Below are 20948 nucleotides of genomic sequence, written 5' to 3' on the forward strand. Positions count from 1 at the left end.
TCTTCTTTTAACTTTTACCCTCACTTCTCAGATTATCTTTATTATTATTATTTTGATACAGGGACTCACTCTGCGACACAGCTGGAGTGCAATGGTGCAATCATGGTACACTGCAGCCTTGATCTCCTGGGCTCAAACGAGCCTCTCACCTCAGCCTCCCAAGTAGCTGGGACCACAAGTGTAAGCCACCATGCCTGATTTTTTTTTTTAATTTTTAATAAAAATGGGTTATCTCTATGTTGCCCAGGCTGGTCTTGAACTCCTGAGCTCAAGTGATCCTCCCATCTCAGCCTCCCAGAGTACTGGGATTATGGGCATGAGCCACCACACTCCTTCTATTAAACTTATATATATCAAGAATAAACTCATTTAGATTTTACTTTGAAAGACATTACAGTTGACTCTTGAAAAACACAGGTTTGAATTATATGAGTCCACTTATATACAGATTTTTTCCAATAAACAGATTGGAAAATTTTTTGGAGATTTGTGACAATTTGAAAAAACCGCAAACCACGTAGCCCAGAAATATTTTTAAAAATTAAGAAAAAGTTAGATACATGACAAATGCATAAAATATATGTAGATACTAGTCTATTTTATTTGCCACCATAAAATACATATAAATCTACTATAAAAAGTTAAAATGTATCAAAACTTACACACACACAAACACAGACTGTGTTCACAGTTGAGAGAAAGGTAAACAAATATAAAGATGCAGTACCTATGTATTTATTTTATTGTATTTATTTTTATTTTTTTCTTTTTTGTTTTTTTGAGACAGAGTCTCATTCTGTCACTCAGGCTGGAGTGCAGTGGCGTGATTTTGGCTCACTGCAACCTCTGCCTCCTGGGTTCAAGTGATTCTCCTGCCTCAGCCTCCCGAGTAGCTGCAACTACAGGTGCCCACCACCATATCTGGCTAATTTTTATCTTTTTAGTAGAGGCAAGGTTTCACTATGTGGGCCGCGCTGGTGTCGAACTCCTGACCTTAAGTGATCCACCCGCCTCGACTTCCCAAAGTGCTGGGATTACAGGCGTGAGGCACCGCGCCCGGCCAAGATGCAGTATTTAATAATAACTGCATACAATTAACTGCAGTCCATACCACACCACTGTAATAGTAGCCACCTCCTGTTGCTATTGCATTGCTTAAAACATTGCATTGTTTAGAATATTACTTGATGTTATCTCCACTTGAGCAGTTCACCGCTCCAGTAAATTGCATATCATAGTAAAAAAAAAAAAAAAAAAAGGATCTCTTTGGGTTCTCACATATTTTTCATCATGTTTAGTGCAATACCGTAAACCTGGAATAACACCATGGGACCCACACAGAGAGCCACTTGTGACGCTGGAAGTGCTCCCAAGAAGCAGAAAAAAGCCTTGACGGCCGCACACAGTGGCTCACACTTGTAATCCCAGCACTTTGGGAGGCGGAGGCGGGTGGATCACAAGGTCAGGAGATCGAGACCATCCTGGCTAATACAGTGAAACCCCATTTCTACTAAAAATACAAAAAAAATTAGCTGGGCATGGTGGCACACGCCTGTAATCCCAGCTACTCGGGAGGCTAAGGCAGGAGAATCGCTTGAACCCGGGAGGTGGAGGCTGCAGTGAGCCGAGATCGCACCACTGCACTCCAGCCTGGGCAACACAGCCAGCCTCCATCTCAAATTAAAAAAGAAAAAGAAAAGAAAAAAAGAAAAGCCTGACATTCCAAGAAGCTGAATAGCTTGAGATGTTGTATGATAGGGTGAGGTCTGCAGCGGCAGTTGCCGGCCATTTCAGAGCATTCATCTTGTAAACACACGTTGTAAACGTGTGGCGTCGATAAACACAGCACAGGACTACAAATGCATTTTCTCTTCCTTATGATTTTCCTAATAACATTTTCTTTCCTCAGGCTCACTTTATAGTAAGAATACAGTACATAATGCATAGAACATACAAAATGTTGTTAATTGTTTACGTTATCAGCGAGGCTTCCAGTCAACAGCAGGCTATCAGCAGTTAAGTTTTGTGGGAGTCAAAAGTTACACATGGTGGCCGGGCGCAGTGGCTCAGGCCTGTAACCCCAGCACTTTGGGAGGCCGAGGCGGGAGGATCACCTGAGGTCAGGAGTTTGAGACCAGCCTGGCCAACATGGTGAAACCCTGTCTCTACTAATAATACAAAAATTAGCTGGGCGTGGTGGTGCATGCCTGTAATCCCAGATACTCAGGAAGCTGAGGCAGGAGAATCACTTGAACCTGGGAGGCAGTGGTTGCAGCGAGCCGAGATCACACCACTGCACTCCAGCCTAGGTGACAAGAGCGAAACTCCGTCTCAAAACACAAAAAAAACGTTACACGTGGATTTCCGACTGCATGGGGGGTCAGTGCCTCTTAACCCCTGTGCAGCTCAAGGGTCAATTCTATTAATTTTGAAACAAAAAGAAAAAAGACAGGGATGAAGACACTTCAAATTAAGCTTTGGGCCAGATGTTTCTTAAGAGCTGGCCATGGTGGTGTGCACCTGTTGTCTCAGCTACTTGGGAGGCTAAGGCAGAAGGATCCCTTGAGGCCAGGAGTTCAAGGCTACAGTGTCTGATGATCTGGCCTGTGAACAGCCACTGCACTCCAACCTGGGCAACACAGCAAGACCCCCATCTCAAACATATATATATATATATGTATAAAGGCCCCCATCTCAAATATATGTATGTATAAAGACCCCATCTCAAATATACATATGCATAAAGACCCCCATCTCAAACATAGATATGTATAAAGACCCCCATCTCAAATATATATATGTACAAAGACCCCCATCTCAAACATATATATATGTATAAAGACCCCCATCTCAAATATATATATGTATAAAGATCCCCATCTCAAATATATATATGTATAAAGATCCCCATCTCAAACATCTATATATGTATAAAGACCACCATCTCAAATATATATATATGCATAAAGACCCCATCTCAAACATATATATGTATAAAGACCACCATCTCAAACATATATATGTATAAAGACCCCATCTCAAATATATATTCATAAAGAATATATGTATAAAGAATATATATTCTTTATAATATAATTATAATTATAATATAATTGCTGTTGCAGTAAAAGAATGCAGACACAATGCAATCAATTCTAGAAGTATTCTTTATATTCTTTATAGATATATTCTTTATATATTCTTTATATATTTTTATTTGTATACTCATATATATATATATATTCCATTTATAGCAAAAATAAATTCTGAACACCATATGTGCATGAGGCCATGCCCCGGACCTCCCCCTTTCTCCAGCCTTGTCAGGGGCACTCTATCCACATGTGTAAAGTGGGGCCTGGTCACTTCTAGTTCCCTGGAGTCTGGAGTAACTTGAGAAGCAGAAAACAAGGGCAGACAGGGCTCTGCTGAGACAGCTGCTTCCGGGAGTGTCTGGATTTGAGCAAGCAACGCACGCAGGCCCTAGGAGTGCTAAAATTTTCACCCCCTCTTTAACTTTTTAATAGCTTAACATTCAAGGCTAGATTCTGTGAAATTGTAATTTTTCAAATGAAAACAAGTATAATAATGCATGACTTTGTAAGAGAACGAGCAAAGAAATTCCTAATATGGCGTTGCTTGGGGAAATCAGCATTACTGACTGACTGTGGGTAGCTGGCAGGTAAAGGTTCAAAGGCCAAAACCAAGCTCATCATTTCAAATGGCAAAGCTTAAAGGAGCATGCCTCCAACTACTAACAGGCAAGCGTAAAGAACTCCCACTCAGAGACTGCCAAATGTTCTCTGATGCCATAGGCTGGTGAGGAAGGCAAGAATGCCTCCTGGTGCCCATCTGAGTTGCCCTCACATTCTGGGTACAAGGAATTCCAGCTCGGAAACACCTGCTTCTCCGCACACGCAAAGCGGGTTACTCAGCCAAGTATACCTCAAAAGAGTATTGGGGGCTGGGAGTGGTGGCTCATGCCTGTAATCCTGGCACTTTGGGAGGCCGAGGCGGGTGGGTCAGTTGAGGTCAGGAGTTTGAGACCAGCCTGGCCAACATGATGAAATCCTGTCTTTACTAAAAATATAAAAAATTGGCTGGATGTGCTCGCTTGAACCCAGAAGGTAGAGGTTGCAGTGAGCCGAGATCATGCCACTGCAGTCCAGCCTAGGCAACAGAGCAGGACTCTGTCTCAAAAAAAAAAAAAAAATCTAGTATTGGGGATGCTTCCTAGTCATAGATGGCAAGGGGAAGAGTTAAGATACCAACATTCTCATTGCAATATCTTAAAGGATTTGCACAACTTTTGTTACCAACAGCCAACTAGCTGTTGCGTGACACTCAATGGGAACAAAGCAGCCAGTGATGCTGAAATGAGCCAGCACTAGAGCTGGAAAAGGCTTCATTTCTGGGGATAAGGGATGACAGCCACACAGCTACTAACCCTCCAAACACACTGCTAGTCTGGTTGACTGGTCGCAGCATTCTTTTTCCCTAAGCCCAGACTCAGCCGAAGAATCCTTCTCAACACAGGGTTAGGCAGTCGTCCTAAACTGAGCTGACGTGCCACTTCCGCTTTACCACATCCCAGCTCTGGAGTCTGGAGTCTGTGTCAGTGCCTCCAGTCATCCACATTCATCCATTCTGATTGAGCGCTCACTCAATTGCTGATAAGGCTTCACTTCCTCACAGGACAAGTGCTGCTTTGCTCCACAAGGGACCACAAGGAAGAGAGGCTTAGAGAGAAGCAGCAACAGATCCGGCACAAGGAGGCGGGCTGCACCACCCCGCCGGGCATTCTCTGAACCAGGGCAAACTCAGCAGCTCAGAAACGCAGAGCTGGGATCTGCCCACACTTTCCCATATCAGAAATGGTGACATGGGCCCCCAAGCGTTAACACACATAGCCTCAAAGGGTGTGTTCAGTCCCCACAGCCCAGACACTCTTAGAACGTCAGAGGAGGTAAAAGACTCCGCTGGTTTCCCAGGGCTGATCAAGTTACTCCCCAGGTGCCGGGAGCCCTCGAGACCGGACAAGACCAAAACTGCCACTCATTCCATCTTTTCTTGTAACCAGGGGGAAGGCTCTCATTTGAATATGTCAGCCAGAGGTATCACAATGATGCAAAGCCACAGAACACTTCTAGGATTGATTGCACTGTGTCTGCATTCTTTTATCAAGACAGCAATTAGTATGGAGAAGCAGATTACCACCACTGAGCCAACATATGCTTATAATGTCCTCCAAAGCTTATTAACTGGCTTTGCAGCCTCTATGTAATGTAATAAATAGCAAATACATTAGGAGATAAACCAATTTGTCACCTGAAACCTAAAGTGTAACATGTACAGCTAAGGCAGAGACACTTTGGTAGGGTGTATCTTTCACGTGATGGAACCACGTATTTGAAAAGAAGAAAATGACTAGGTGAAGGTGCCTCCCCTGTGCCAACCACAGCAGGGAGGAATCAGTCCAACAGAGCACTTAAAATCCACATTCGCAGCAGGGATGAACCCACTTACATCCAATAAACACCCCTTAATTATTCTGACGACTGCACAGGGAGCGCGAGGGTAAGCAACTTCAGGATGTGCAATCAATAGTAATTCCACAGCGGTGGGGCAGGAATCAAGGCAGAGCCCCTTTGATGAGTGTGGGGTTGCCAAGGTGATCAGACTCTGCTGGGAGGTTTGTAACCAACGTGCTGGGAGAATCACTGAGAACCTGCCCTTCCTCCCCAAGCCCTGAAAGGCAGGGAAGAGTCATCACTTGTGGCCAAGCAGTGCCTTTACCTTTTCTACAGAAGCAGAGTTTCCGAGAGCTCTTAATAGGCCTTCAAGAAAAAAAAAAAAAAAAAAAACCCACATGGTACAGGTCGACTTTGCTGCCCCAGACAACAGAATGCATGGGCAGAACATACAATGAGAAATGTAGGGTTTGAAGATTAGAGTCAGAATAATAATCAAAGGAAATGTAGCTGAGCCACGCACTTCCTCTCAGCTCAAGAGAAAAGAGGCCCTCACTGGAAAATGGTCTCCAGGGAGTTCCACCCACCTTCCCGAGGAGTGTCTCCCGTGCAGGCGCTGGGCAGCGTCACGGTGACCTCACTGTGCCTTTCCTTCTCAGACCAACAGCTGTCCATCCCCCAACGGAGGCAGCCTCTGCTCGAAGGAGGTCTGGATTTAGAGAAAGGGGTGTGGAACTGTCTTTCTCTTCATTGGCAGGGTCTGTAAAGAGCCTCACGACACAACAGCTCCAAATAGGACCTCCGCCATCCCCTCTTCCCCATAGAAACCACAGTGACCATGGCCCTGGTCCCTCACCTGCCTACATCCCCCAACTTCGGACCAGCCACTCCCTCTTTGCGTTGGCTAGGAGGCCCGCTGGCCTTCCCGACACGTCACAGCCACCGTTCTACCAGCCCTGACACCATCAGAGGGGTCACGTGAGCACAGAGGGCCTAGAAATGAGGAGTCTGAAAAATCGTCCAAAAGAAACCACACTCCCTGCAAATCCTTGCCCACCCCTCCCACAAACAAGGATCTGGGTCCTCTTTCATTTGTGAAGGTCAGCATCAGAGGGGCTGGAGTCGGCTAGAAAGCAGCGTGGAAATCACAGACACGCCTGCATCCACCCACGCCGCCTCCTCGGGGCATGGCCTCTGCCCCACGCCACATTCCTGCCTGTCTGCCTGCCTCCCCGCCGTTCCCCCATTCTTCCATCCCCACTCCCTAAAGCCCCACTGAAATCGGCCACCCCTGCCAAACCCCAGCACAGGTTCCAAGCTCCTGCGCTTGCAGGACACCAGGGCTGCTCACCTCTCAGGTCCCCAATCAGGGTTGGCCACAGCCCACAGGCTACAATGTGGCTCAGCCACTGGGAGCCTTCCTGGGGGTCTCCTCAGGGGCCCCTTCCCCGTTGCTGGGCTGATTTCCAGCCATCCTAGACACTCAGCCAGGACCACTTCCTCCAGGGAGGCCCAAAACCCCAAGTCTGGGTGGTAAGACTCCCACGGATCAGTCCCCGCATCTGCCTGCCCCTCAAACCATCCTGAGTGGGACCTGAGCCACAGCTCATCTCCCTTCACTGGTCCGTCTTAGTGTTTGGGGTCAACCCAACGTCTACATAACTGATGGCTCTGTGTAAAAGATGGACACCCTGAAGGAAATTATCAGTTGCTGGTTTAGGGCCTTGAGCTTTCTCTCCTGAAGGTTATTTAAAGTCCACAAAGAAACTTAATACTTTCAACCTTCAGTTCAATGTCGCAGCTACCTAGTGATTTCTATCTTTTTTTTTTTCTCTCTCTCTTTTTGAGACGGAGTCTCACTCTGTCGCCCAGGCTGGAGTGCAACGGCATGATCTCAGCTCACTCCTCCCGGGTTCAAGTGATTCTCCTGCCTCAGCCTCCTGAGTAGCTGGGATTACAGGCATGCACCACCATGCCCGGCTAATTTTTGCATTTTTAGTAGAGATGGGGTTTCACCATGTTGGCCAGGCTGGTCTCAAACTCCTGACCTCAGGTGATCTGCCCACTTCAGCATCCCAAAGTGCTGGGATTACAGGCATGAGACACAGCGCCCGGCTAATTTTTGTATTTTTAGTAGAGACACGGTTTCCCCATGTTGGCCAGGCCAGTCTCAAACTCCTGGCCTCAGGTGATCCACCTGCCTCAGCCTCCCAAAGTGCTGGGATTATGTGTCTGGCCTAGTGATTTCTTTAGACCTAGTTGATGAGGTCTCAATATCTTGCTCATTAATCACTATTTCTACATCAAATGCTTAGAAGATATCAGGATCAAGAGAAGGGAAAGACAAGCCGCTGGCTGGGGGAGAAAATATTTGCAAAACACATGACTTGTATCCAAAATATACGAAGAACTCTTCCAACTCAACAGTAAGGAAACAAACAAGCAGATTTAAAAATAGGTCAAGGCCGGGCACTGTGGCTCACGCATGTAATCCCAGCACTCTGGGAGGCCGAGGCAGGTGGATCTCCTGAGCCCAGGAGTTTGAGACCAGCCTGGGCAACATAGCGAGACCCCATCTCTACAAAAAATACAAAAATTAGCTGGGCATGGTGGTATGTGCCTGTAGTCCCAACTACTCCAGAGGCTGAGGCATGAGGATCACTTGAGCCCCAGGAGGTTGAGACTGCAGTGAGCCAGGATTGTGCCACTGCACTCCAGCCTGGGCTACAGTGAGACACTGTCTCAAAAAAAAAATAAATAAATAAATAAAATACAAATGAGCCAATGACCTTAACAGACACTTCACCGAAGAAGATACACAGATGGCAAATAAACATCTGAAGAGATGCTCCACTTCATACATCATCAGGGAAATGCAAATTGAAACAGCAACGAGACGCCACGATACACCTATCAGAGCTCCAAAATCCAGAACGCGATCCCGAATGTAAACTATGAGCTTGCGGAGACAATGATGTCTCAATGTTGGCTCACGATTCTACCACACAGCCTGGGGGCACTGACGGAGGTGAGAAGGGATAGGTGGGGACACTTTGTATCCTTTGCTGGATTTCACTGTAAACCTGAAACTGCTTTTAAAATATACATAAATATATTTGTGAATACACACACACACACACACACACATATATATATCTGATACAGAGTCTTGCTCTGTTGCCCAGGCTGTAGTGCAGTGACGCAATCTCGGTTCACTGCAACCTCCGCCTCCCAGATTCAAGCGATTCTCCTGCCTCAGCCTCCCACGTAGCTGGGATTACAGGTGCGTGCCACCACGCCCAGCTAATTTTTGGAATTTTAGTAGACATGGGGTTTCACCATGTTGACCAGGCTGGTCTCAAACTCCCGACCTCAGGTGATCCACCCACCTCGGCCTCCCAGAGTGCTGGGATTACAGGCATGAGCCACCTCGCCTGGCCCACACATATTTTTTTAAGGTAATCAGGGGATAGAAACTTCCTGAATGTGTTGCTCATAAAAGAGGGACAGAACCTCCAGACTGGCTGCTCTGGCCCCACTGGCTTCAGCTCTCTCTGAGAAACCTGACCCTGGCCACTGGGCAGTGGCACTTGAGGTCCAGGGCCTAGCACAGCACAGAACAGGCCTCTTGTGGCAAATGTGTGGAGCACTCCACCCGACCTCTTCCACGCAGGGCCTCGCTGGCCGGGGCGGGCCATCTGCCTCTGAAGATTTCCAGCAGCAGCTGGGCTGTCCCCGACCCCTGTCCTGGCCCACGGGACCTGCGGAGCCTCCCATCCCATGGGCACAGTGGGGAACCCTGTGTGCTGTTGGGGGGTCTTCCCTCCACACGGGCTCCTCTAAGCCCCAGTAAAGCTGAACCCAGATTTGAAACACACTGTCCTTTCACGTCCCCAGAGCTTCTGTGGGGAGCCCTGGGGGTTTCCGGCGTTCCTTTCCATTTTGCGAATGCCTACAGTTAATCACAGTTCCCTTTTCTGACCCGGGCTAGCACGTGACACACCTCCCGTGGCGCATCAGCCTTAATCACGCCCGCTGTGAAGCTCATTCTCAGACACTTCCTGCACCGCTTCCTCCAAACCCCAGGGCCCCACATTTCCTAACCCCCTCTCCTCTGGAACAGGCCAGGTCACTCATCCCAACCATCCCTCTCAAAAGTCCCTCTGTGCCTTGTTACACCCCTGCCTGAAGCTGGAACCTCACCGATGAACCCGCCCCCTCCCCCAGCTTCCCCCTCCTCCCTTACAGTCCTCAACTCAGGAACACAACGGAGCCACATCCGCTCTCCCGAATCCACCCTCAACTTTCTAACAAAGGAGGAAATGAAGCCGATGGTGCAGCAGGCAGGGTCGTGGAAACCTCCCAAGCACCCAGTCACTCTCTGGTAGGTAACCAAGCATAGCGCTGATGGCCCAAAGTCAGGGTCAGGGGCTTCTCTCACCCTGGAGTGGCCAGAAGCACATGTTGCCAAGGCAAACAGGCTTGCAGAATTACCAGCAACTCTCAATTATTCAAGACCTCATTATTCAGTCTTCCTGGCTCCTCTACTTTCCAGGAGACCACACAGAAGCCGCTAACCCCTTCCCAATCCAGCCTGTCCCTCAATTCCTGCGCCTGAATCCAAGGAGGGTTTGTGGCCCTCTGTTTGCCAGGCACCCCAACCCTGAGAACCCAGGCAGGGCACCCAGCTCACCCCCAGCAAAAGCAGCATCAGCAGTGCCCCGCGTCCTGCTCCTCCTCCTGCCTCCGCGCCCGTTCTACTCAGCACAGGATGCTTCCCGCTACTGGAATTCTTGGTGCATTTGAATTAAACCAGGCTGGGCCTGAATTTTCTAGGCACACATCAATTCATACAGGCAAGGAGGAGAAGCACTGTGTACTCTGGAATTTGGGCCCCGTCCACTACTTTGGGTGTGTGTTCTTCCTATTCTGAGAGCGTAAACGGCACCTAAAAAAAGCTGTAATAGCCCAGAATATTCCGGTTCCTTGCCGTTCTATGAAAGACTTTCCTCTGGTTCCTTCTGGCCTCCACTCAAGTGTCCCCTCCTCAGAGGCCTCCCCTGGCTCTGATCGCCCTGTTCTATGTGCTCTGGGGCATGTCATCACAGCGCCACTTGTCTTATTCACTCCTTGTTCCACGAAAGCAAGCACCCCGTCCCCACTCTTTTCTTCCTAGGGTCGGAGCAGCACCTGGCCCATGGCAGGCGCACCACAGGCTGCGGGCTGAATTGTGAGGGGAGTGTCACTTGCGTCTATAATTGTTGCAAGCCATAAAGAGGAACGGAAATGATTTCTGGTGAGGGTGCTGATGACTGCATAGAAGAACAGCAGGGATGACAGAGAGAAGGGTGACAGCCACTAATCATGTCATTTGGAAGAGGTGACAAACACCGACTAATACAAGCTACAGTGGGTCGTCCAGTGTAAGGCTTGAGAGAAGAGTGGCCTCTCCACCAGGAGACCCACTGAAGGGGACAAGACCCTGCCCTCCTGGAACAGGATCACGGGTGGGAAGACACGCATCCCCTGGGGGCACAGGCATCCCTGGGAGAAAATGGCTGGGGAACCAAGCGTTCCCTGCACCGTACACAAAACCTGGGGAGCAGGTGCATGGGGGCACACACAGGCCTAGAGGCAAATCTGTCACATGTGTTCCCAGAGCACACACACCCCTAGGAATACAAGAGTCCCAGGGAAGAAATGAATGGGGGACCTGCATCCCGGGGTACACTAATCCCTGGAGGCACAGGAAGAGTTTCCAGGGATATGTCAGGCCCAGGTGGTTTAAGAAAACCGTACTGCATATCCACTAAGGGAGGGTTCCTTCCCGGGTACCCACCTGAGGCCGGCCTTTCTCCATCTGCCCTTCCACAGCAGCTCTTCACCTCCATTCTTTGTAAGCTCCCCGCACCTCTCACCAATCTGAAATCTCACTATGGGGCACGGTCCCAGGGGCAGAACCTCCCCACCCAAGCAGAAAATTCAAGAATGTATCTCCCAAGAGGCCCTGGGCAAGCGGTACACTTAAAGACATCAGACTATCCCCTGCAACTCTAATTCTTTAAAACGTACGAGGTTGCTAGTGTTTCGTGAGCACACGCCATAAAAACTTCAAAAAAAAATTTTTTTTTTAAATGTGATCTCTGCAACCCTTGCTCGCAGGCCTCCCAGGCCTCAGACCTGCAAGCCCCGAATCCCGCACCCTGCAGGGCGCCCGCGCAACAACCAGTAGCGGGTCCCACAGGCCGTGCCTGCCCAGCGTGCCCTGCACACGTGAGTGTCACTGCTCATGGAATGAACGGTCACCCCGCGGGCTGTCGATGCCGCTTGCCCAGGGAAGAGCTAAACACCCGGCGGCCGGAGCAGGCGCGGGCCCCGCACGGTGGCCCGAGGTCCCCGCCGCGCAGGCGCCCGCACGCGCGTTTGGCAGATTCCTGAGGCCACCGCGGCCCCACGCGCCAGGTCACGGCCGGTGCTTACGGGTCCTGGGTCAAAGGCCTGGCCTATCCCGAAGGTCGCGCAGCCGCGGGGGCGGGAGGGGGCGGCCTCGTGGAGCGCTGGGGGCCCAGGGCGGGCGCGGCCCGGCAGGTCCCCAGGGGGTCGGCGGGCGCGGGAGCGCACTCACCCTCGCGCGCCCTCCGCTTCCTGGCCAGGGTGCCGCCCAGCTTGCCCAGGAACGACTCGTCCTTCTTCATCCTGCGGGGCCGCGGGGTGGGCGAGCGCGGCGCGGAGGACATGAGCCGCGCGTGGGGCCGGCGGCTGGCGCAGCGCGTGTGGAGCCGCCCGGTCGCCCCGGGGAGTGGCCGAGGGCGCGGCCCCACCCCACCGCCGGCCCCCGCCCCGCTCCCGCCCCCGCCCCCGCCCCCGCCCCTGGCCTGGAGCGCGGCCCCGGCGGCCCGGATGCCCGAGGCCTGCTGGTCCCAGGCGGAGCCGTCCCCGTCCCGCGCCGCCGCTCACGCTCAGACAAGGGGTGTGGGGCCACCCCGGGAGCGGCGCAGCCTTTTCCCCACGCTTTGGAGCCCTGGGCTCTGCTCGGCTCCGCTAGTGGTGCCGGATCCAGGGGGCAGCGCGACAGACACCATTGCCACGTGGGTGCGGCCTCAGGACGTCCTGAAAGTCGGAGAGAATCAAGTCACACGAACGTGGCCGGTCTGTTGTAGAGCTTCTGCCAAGAGCCAGGCCCAGGGCAGGGGAAGCCCTTCTGAACTGGGAATTGTCCCTACCCACGGGGAGCTTAGAGGATGGAGGGCGATGCGGGGGACAGGTCATTGGCCTGACCTCCAAGGGGGGCTCCAGGAGTTGTTTCTGGAAGAGGCAACGGGGAGGCCCCAGGAAATGGCTTGCAGGCCGGTACCATGAGGTCAGCAGAAAAGCAGGCCCTGGGGACAGGGTGGGGTGCCAGGGACGGGGAGAGGAGGAGAGGCAGGCCTCGCAGGTGTTGGAAGCAGAGGAAAAGGCTTCATCCCGAGGGAGGCCAAGCAAGGCTGTTTTTGTTTTGTTTTGTTTTGTTTTGTTTTGTTTTGTTTTTTTTAAGACGGAGTCTTGCTCTGTTGCCCAGGCTAGAGTGCAGTGGCACAATCTCGGCTCGCTGCAACCTCCACCTCTTGGGTTCAAGCGATTCTCCTGTCTCAGCCTCCTGAGTAGCTGGGATTACAGGTGTAATCCCAATTTAGTAGATTACAGGTGTGAGCCACCATGCCCAGCCTAGATATCCAGGCAGGGCTTTGAGCTGTGATGTCACAGGCGTTGCCTCTGGCTGATGGCTGCTCAGCAGGTGCTGGAGATGGAGAAGGCACAGGCAGGGGGACGGTGACTTAGGAGAGAAGCAAACAGATTTCTGAGATGCTCACAGCCAGAAGCCCCAGTCTTTTTTTTTTTTTTTTTTTTTTTTTTTTTTTTTTTTTTTTTTTGAGAGACGGAGTCTCGCTCTGTCACCCAGGCTGGAGTGCAGTGGCTGGATCTCAGCTCACTGCAAGCTCCGCTTCCCGGGTTTACGCCATTCTCCTGCCTCAGCCTCCCGAGTAGCTGGGACTACAGGCGCCCGCCACCTCACCCGGCTAGTTTTTTGTATTTTTAGTAGAGACGGGGTTTCACCATGTTAGCCAGGATGGTCTCGATCTCCTGACCTTGTGATCCGCCCATCTCGGCCTCCCAAAGTGCTGGGATTACAGGCTTGAGCCACCGCGCCTGGCCAGAAGCCCAGTCTTGAAGAAGTATGAGGAGTAGGCCAGGTGCAGTGGCTCACACCTGTAATCCCAACATTTTGGGAGGCCAAAGCAGGCAGATCACCTGAGGTCAGGAGTTCAAGACCAGCCTGGCCAACATGGTGAAACCCCATCTCTACTAAAAATACAAAAATGAGCGGGGCATGGTGGTGGGCACCTCTAATCCCTGCTACTTGGGAGGCTGAGACACGAGGATCGCTTGAACCCAGGAGGCAGAGTTGGCAGTGGGCAGAGATCATGCCACTGCACTCCAGCCTGGGTGATTGAGCGAGACTCTGTCTCAAACAAAATAAAAAATGAAGTAGGAGAAGTGAAGGTTGGGTGTCCTGCCAGGCCGTGGTGGGTCACTCAGCAGAGACAGGTGCTAGCAGAGGGCGGCGCCTGGGGAGAAGAGGGCTCAGCTCTGAGTGTGTGGGTTGAGATGGTTTTTCTGTCTCCCTTTGTGCTGGCTGGCCCCCAGTGCCCCCAATGCAGTAAATGCTTCTGTTGGCCGAGTTGGTGCCAGGCTCAGTCCTCAGTCAGGGGCGTGAAGACCAAGGGCACAGAGCTTTGTCCTCCAGGAGTTTGTGGTCAAGGAGAACATGGTCACAGGACGCAGTGGCCATGTAGTGTGGCCAGCATGGGGGAGGGACAGGGACCGTGTGGATGGGGTGGGGGGAGAAGTGCTGTGGGTGGGCAGAGGAAGCTTGCAGGGAAGGGATATTTGACCTGGAACAAGGATCAAATGCCCTTTTCCTTTCAATAAAGGAAGAGAAGACCCACTAGGCAGAAGAGACAGGGAGAGGACACTGCGGTGTCCTGGGGCTGCCGGCACAAAGTTCCACAAGCTGGAGGGCTCAGAACAACAGAAATGTCTTCTCTCACAGTTTGGAGAGAAATAACAAGGTTGTTGCGAATTATGAGCCAGGCACGGTGGAGGAAAACCAATTGATAAATATCGTCATCTCACAGGGGTCTTTGCAGATGATCAAGTGAAGATGAATCACCAGAGTGGGCTGCAATCCAAGATGACCGTGTCCTTGTAATACCCCTGTGTACTGGGGATCAGGATTTCATCAGGAGGCCAGAAATCCAAATCAAGGTATAGGCCGCGTTCATTTCTGTTTGGAGTCTGCACGGGCAAATCTGTTCCCTGCGTCTCTCCGGGCTCCTGGGGTTTGCCAGCAAATCTTCCGTGTTCCTCGGCCTGTAGAAGCATTGCCCTGTCTCTGCCCCCATCTCTACTAGGCTGTGTGTGTGTGTGTGTGCGTGAGTCCAGACTTCACAAGGACACAGTCATGTTGGATTAGAGCCCATCCTGGTGATTCATCTTCACTTGATCATCTGCAGAGACCCTTGTGAGATGATGATATTTATATGTTGGTTTTTCCTCCACCGTGCCTGGCTCATAATTCCCATCACCCTGGTGATTTCCTCAGTGACTAAAACAATGAGCATATCTTTTGTTACAGTATTTGGCCTTTCTTCCTTGGTTCCTGAAGCAGTGTGGAAACAGCTTCAGAGCAATAAAGGGGAAAAACAGTCCTGTGTTACCATGCTGGGGCCTTGGAAGCAGGCTTCAGGTGCAGCTTCTCTCTCTCCTTTCTGACCTTCTTTCTCCTTCCCTCCTTTCACCTGCTCCTTTTTCTTCCCAAGGCAGGCCATAGAAAATGAAAATACAGGCCGGGTGCGGTGGCTCAAGCCTGTAATCCCAGCACTTTGGGAGGACGAGGTAGGTGGATCAAGAGGTCAGGAGATCGAGACCATCCTGGCTTAACACGGTGAAACCCCGTCTCTACTAAAAAATACAAGAAAAAATTAGCCGGGCATGATGGCGGGCGCCTGTAGTCCCAGCTACTCAGGAGGCCGAGGCAGGAGAATGGCGTGAACCTGGGAGGAGGAGCTTGCAGTGAGCCGAGTTCACGCCACTGCACTCCAGCCTGGGCAACAGAGCGAGACTCCATCTCAAAAAAAAAAAAAAAAAACTCGAATCTTCTGCCACCTTTCCATCTTGGAGCTGGCCACGGAGAAATTCTCTGAACTGCCTTGTCTGACTGAGGGTCACGAGACCCCCATTTCAGAAGGAGTCCTGCCCCCTGCCCAGGAGGAAGGAATGCTGTACAGACAGGCCTTGCGGGACTTCACCACTCTAACTGATGGTATTGAATCATACTGTTTTTGTCCAATCACACTTCAACATGGTTGTCCAGCTTCTATCGTGCTTAGCCAATGAAGGCTCCATAAAAACCCAAAACGGCGGCTGGGCACGGTGGCTCACATCTATAATCCCAGCAGTTTGGGAGGCCAAGGTGGTTGGATCGCTTGAGGTCAGGAATTCAAGGAGTTAGCCTGGCCCACATGGTGAAACCCGTCACTACTAAAATGACAAAAATTAGCCAGGTGTGGTGGTGCACGTCTGTAACCCCAGCTACTTGGGAGGCTGAGGCAGGAGAATTGCTTTAACCCAGGAGGTGGAGGTTGCAGTCAGCCGAGATCACGCCACTGCATTCTAGCCTGGTCGACAGAGCGAGACTCGGTCTCAAAAAGAAAAAAAAAATGGACAGAGTTGGAGAAGCTTCCAAATAGCTAAACACATGGAGGTTCCTGAGGGTGGTGCACCAAGGGAGGGCAAGGAAGCTCGATGCCCCTCCTCCATCCTTGCCCTGCAAGTCTTTTCCTCTGGTGTTCATCAGCAGACTTTGTAACACTCTTTGTAATCATCCAGGAAACGTCAATGTTGCCCTGAGTTCTGTGAGCCGCTCCAGCTAATCAAACCTGAGGTGCGTGAGAACCCCAGTCAGAAGCACAGGTAGAACAACCTGGGGCTTGTAACTGGCATCAGAAGCGGGGGCAGGTGGCTGGATACAATGGCTCGGGCCTGAGAGCCCAGCACTTTGGGAGGCTAAGGCCGGAGAATCACCTGAGGCTAAGAATTTGAGATCAGCCTGGGCAATATGGCAAGACCCCCTCGGTACAAAATAAAACATTAGCTGGGTGTGATGGCACGTGCCTGTGGTCCCAGCTACTCAGGAGGCTGAGGTAGGAGGATCACTTGAGCCCAGGAGGTCGAGGTTGCAGTGAGCCATGATCATGCCACTGTACTTCAGCCCGGGCAACAGAACCAGACCCTGCCTCAAAAAAAAAAAAAAAAAAAAAAAATGGGTGACAGTCTTGTGGGACGGAGCACTCACCCTGTGGGATCTTGTGCTGTCTGCAGATGGACAGTGCTGGAATTGAACTGGACTGGGGGACACCCAGCTGGCGCCGCTGCAGAACTGAGCTCTGACTTGCTGGCGGGGAGAAATCCCCAGCCTGTTCATCACAGGAGTCCTCTGTGTTGACTCTTGTGGTGTGAGAGAAGAGGAAAGGCAGTTTGATTTTTCCATACAACCCTGTCTCCAAATAATGTCCTGGTCACAGTACTGGGGATTAGGATTTCAGCATCTTTTGGGCGTGCTGTGCATTGGATATTTGACTCCCCCAAACCCCATACTGAAATTCAATCCTGTGTTGGAGGGAGGGCCTGGTTGGGGCTGTGTGGGTCCTGGGGAGGATCCCTCATAGATGGTTTTGTGCCATCCTCATAGTAATGAGTGAGTTTTCGCTCTGTTCGCTCCCTTGAGAGCTGGTCATCCCCCTCCTTTCTTGCTTCCTCTCTTGCCCTGTAATCTCTGCATGTGGCTCCACCACTCCTTCTGCCAGGAGAAGCAGCCTGTGGCCCTCACCAGTGCAGATGCTGTGCCATGCTGCTTATGCAGCCTGCAGAGCTGTGGGCGAGGAAACCTCCTTTCTTTATTAATTACCAGCTTCGGCCGGGCGCGGTGGCTCATGCCTGTAATCCCAGCACTTCGAGAGGCCGAGGCCGACGGTTCACCTGAGGTCAGGAGTTTGAGGCTAGACTGGCCAGCATGGTGAAACCCTGTCTCTACTAAAACCACAAAAATTAGCTGGGTGTCATGATGCATGCCTGTAATCCCAGCTACTCGGGAGGCTGAGGCAGGAGAATTGCGTGAACCCAGCAGGCGGAGGTTGCAGTGAGCCGAGATCACGCCATTGCACTCCAGCCTGGGCAACAGAGCGAGACTCCATCTCAAAAAAACAAAAATAGGCCAGTCACGGTGGCTCATGCCAAGGAGGGCAGATCATCTGAGGTCTGGAGTTCGAGACCAGCCTGGCCAACATGGTGAAACCCTGTTTCTACTAAAAATACAAAAATTAGCCAGGTGTGGTGGCAGGTGCCTATAAGAGGCTGAGGCAGGAGAATTGCTTGAACCTGGGAGGCGGAGGTTGCAGTGAGCCGAGATCCTGCCATTGCACTCCAGCCTGGGGGACAAGAGTGAGACTTTGTCTCTAAATAAATAAATGATAAAAATAAAAAATTACCAGCTCCAGGCGTTCCCTTATAGCAACACAAACGGACTAAGATGGGGCAGTGCACACGTCAACCCATAACTGTGGCAAGCCTGCCTATGTGGCCTGAGAACCTCGGTGAGGAGAATGGGGAGAATGGGGGTGATGGAAAGGACGGCCCTCCAGCACCCAGATCAGGAGTCAGCACTTGGTCTTGTGCAAGGAAGGAGGTGGCCATTGAGAGAGTTGACCCAGTGTGGAGGATGGAGCGAGGAAACCCCAGAGCCAGAGACCAGTTCGACAAAAGGGGTGCTGAGGCTACACCCAGGCAGCGGCACAGAGAGGAATGAACATTTGGGTTGGGAGCCCCAAGACCTGGAGAACGACTGGATTCCGCATTAGGGAAGTGAAAAGTGGAAGATCTCACAGGGTTCTTACTCATGTGGCTGCCTTGGATGTCACTAACCAGCAGGGAAGACACAGAAACATCGAGCATATGGTTAGTTTTTTGTGTGTTTGTTTGAGATGGAGTCTCGCTCTGTCGCTCAGGCTGGAGTGCAATGGCAGGATCTCAGCTCACTGCAACCTCTGCCTCCTGGGTTCAGCGATTCTCCTGCCTCAGCCTCCTGAGTAGCTGGGATTACAGGTGCCCGCCACTACACCCAGCTAATTTTTGTATTTTTAGTGGAGACAGGGTTTCACCATGTTGGCCAGACTGGTCTCAAGCTCCTGACCTCAGGTGATCCACCTGCCTCAGCCTCCCAAAGTGCTGGGATTATAGGTGTGAGCCACTGCGCCCGGCCGAGAATGTGGTTGTTGACAGTTCAGTGGGACTGTGACACAGCAGGGCTGAGCAGAGATCCGGGTGCTCTCTGGAACCTGGGGTGAGACTGTCATCTAGGGCAGGGGTCTCTGGCCTCTTTGAGAATCTGGTGCATGGGACAGACCCTCTAGTCTGGAGAAGCATAAACAATGTCACGTGTGACACGTGACATGCAACATCATTCTGAAACAATAGCCTGCTTCGGAAGGCCCCCTGACACCCCCACTGCCCTTGGCACCCCACGAACCCCCAGTGAAGAGCCTCTAACCAGGAGAGAGCGAGGGGAGAAGAAACACCAACTGGGAGAGAAAATGGACAAGAGCCATCCTCATGGGGGATGTGAATGGGCAAAAGCCGAGGTCCAGAGGCTGAAGACACAGAGATACATCTGTGGGGGGTCTGGTGAGTGCCCAGGAAATAAAGGATTTTTGAAGCTTTCATCAGTGGTTCTAGCTTGCCAGTGAACACAAAGAATTTACAGTTTTCATTTGGTTATTGCTAATTTGAACTTGGCAGAGACAGTTTGAATGTGCCATTACAGCGTGCAAGAACAGTGGCCCCATATTTGAAGCAGAACTAGTGACGACCAAGTGGTGCTTAGTTGTAAGAGGAACTGGCCTGGGCTTTGCACTGCCGGAGGGTTCCTGGCATCTTATAGACCTAATTTGTATACAAATGGAATCCTATGTTAAATGCAAGCGGGGTACTCACTACTAAGAAATCCCATGTAAATAGTGCCTTCTTGGTAAAGTTTATCATTGTTCCCTTCCCCGGGATGAGTGATGCCTTTTGCATTCTCAGACCAAAAGCACTGCATTCATTAACTCAATTTTCCTTGCACCTCTTTGTCTAGAGACTAAGATGATTTATTTTTTATTGAACACTATGAAAAACTAATTTATAGTTAGGGTGGATTACCCTCACATCTCAAACGGGGAAGTTGACCGGGCACGGTGGCTCACGCCTGTAATCCCAGCACTTTGGGAGGCTGAGGTGGGCGGATCACCAGAGGTCAGGAGTTTGAGACCAGCCTAGCCAACATGGAGAAACCCCATCTCTACTAAAAATACAAAATTAGCTGGACATGGCGGTGCACACCTGTAATCTCAGCAACTTGGGAGGCTGAGGCAGGAGAATCACTTGAACCCAGGAGGCAGAGGTTGCAGTGAGCTAAGATCCTGCCATTGCACTCCAGCCTGGGCAGTAAAAGTGAAACTCCACCTCAAAAAAAAAAAAAAGAAAGAAATTAAATGGGGAAGTAAAAACAGCCACAGGTCGAATATCCCTAATGAAATGCTTTTCAGGCTGCTCTTTGTTAGAAAAAAATAATTTTGAGGACTGCTTTTTGTTAGAAGAGAGACCTTGTCAAGGACTCTTTTACCCTCACTATCTGTCTAAATAATTTCTTTCTATCTCCTGTATCATTATTAAATGCAGGTTAGAACTTTTTTTTTTTTTTTTTTAATTATTGTGTCTAGGCCAGGCGCAGTGGCTCGCGCCTGTAATCCCAGCAGTTTGGGAGACCAAGGCGGGCCGATCATTTGAGGCCAGGAATTTGAGACCAGCCTGGCCAACATGGCAAAACCCCATCTCTACTAAAAATACAAAAATTAGCCGGGCATAGTGGTGGGCGCCTATAAGCCCAGCTACTCAGAATGCTGAGGGAGGAGAGTTGCTTGAATCCAGAGGGTGGAGGTTGCAGTGAGCCGAGATTGCACCACTTCACTCCAGCCTGGGCAACAGAGTGAGACTCTGTCTCAAAAAAAAAAAAAAAGTTGTGTCTGTTGTAATGGGTTTTTTGTCTTGTGTGTGCTACAGATGACAATCAAGGACTGGCTCGATGGCTGTAGACTAAGCTGTATTTCTTTTCAAGGTGAGAGGAAGGAAGGACAATGATCAAACCCCCAAAACTTTCCTCCTTCCTGACCTGGCTCCTGTGGAATTTACATAACTAGCTTTCTCTCTGGGGTAATCTCACTAAAACTACTTTCCAAATTGCTTTGCAGAGCAGCAAACATAAATATTAACTTCAAGGTTGGAAAGTGCTGCTTTTTAATAAAAAGAAAGAATTTAACGAGATGCAGAAATATGAACGTAGCT

The 20948-nt window shown here is 50.7% G+C and overlaps 2 protein-coding genes across 2 annotated transcripts in view; one reads left to right on the forward strand and one right to left on the reverse strand.

The window, feature by feature from the left end:
- SULT4A1 (sulfotransferase family 4A member 1) overlaps positions 1-20948 on the forward strand; it is a 996812-nt gene that overhangs the window by 786144 nt on the left and 189720 nt on the right. The gene's annotated exons all lie outside the window — the stretch shown is intronic.
- Positions 1-20948, reverse strand: part of PARVB (parvin beta) — a 695786-nt gene that overhangs the window by 128342 nt on the left and 546496 nt on the right. The window contains exon 2 of the mRNA XM_050805942.1: positions 12097-12246. Within this exon, the coding sequence (XP_050661899.1) occupies positions 12097-12246 (150 nt within the window). The remainder of the gene's footprint in view (positions 1-12096; positions 12247-20948) is intronic.

The sequence above is a fragment of the Macaca thibetana genome, chromosome 10 (assembly GCF_024542745.1).
Source record: "Macaca thibetana thibetana isolate TM-01 chromosome 10, ASM2454274v1, whole genome shotgun sequence".
NCBI lineage: Eukaryota > Metazoa > Chordata > Mammalia > Primates > Cercopithecidae > Macaca > Macaca thibetana.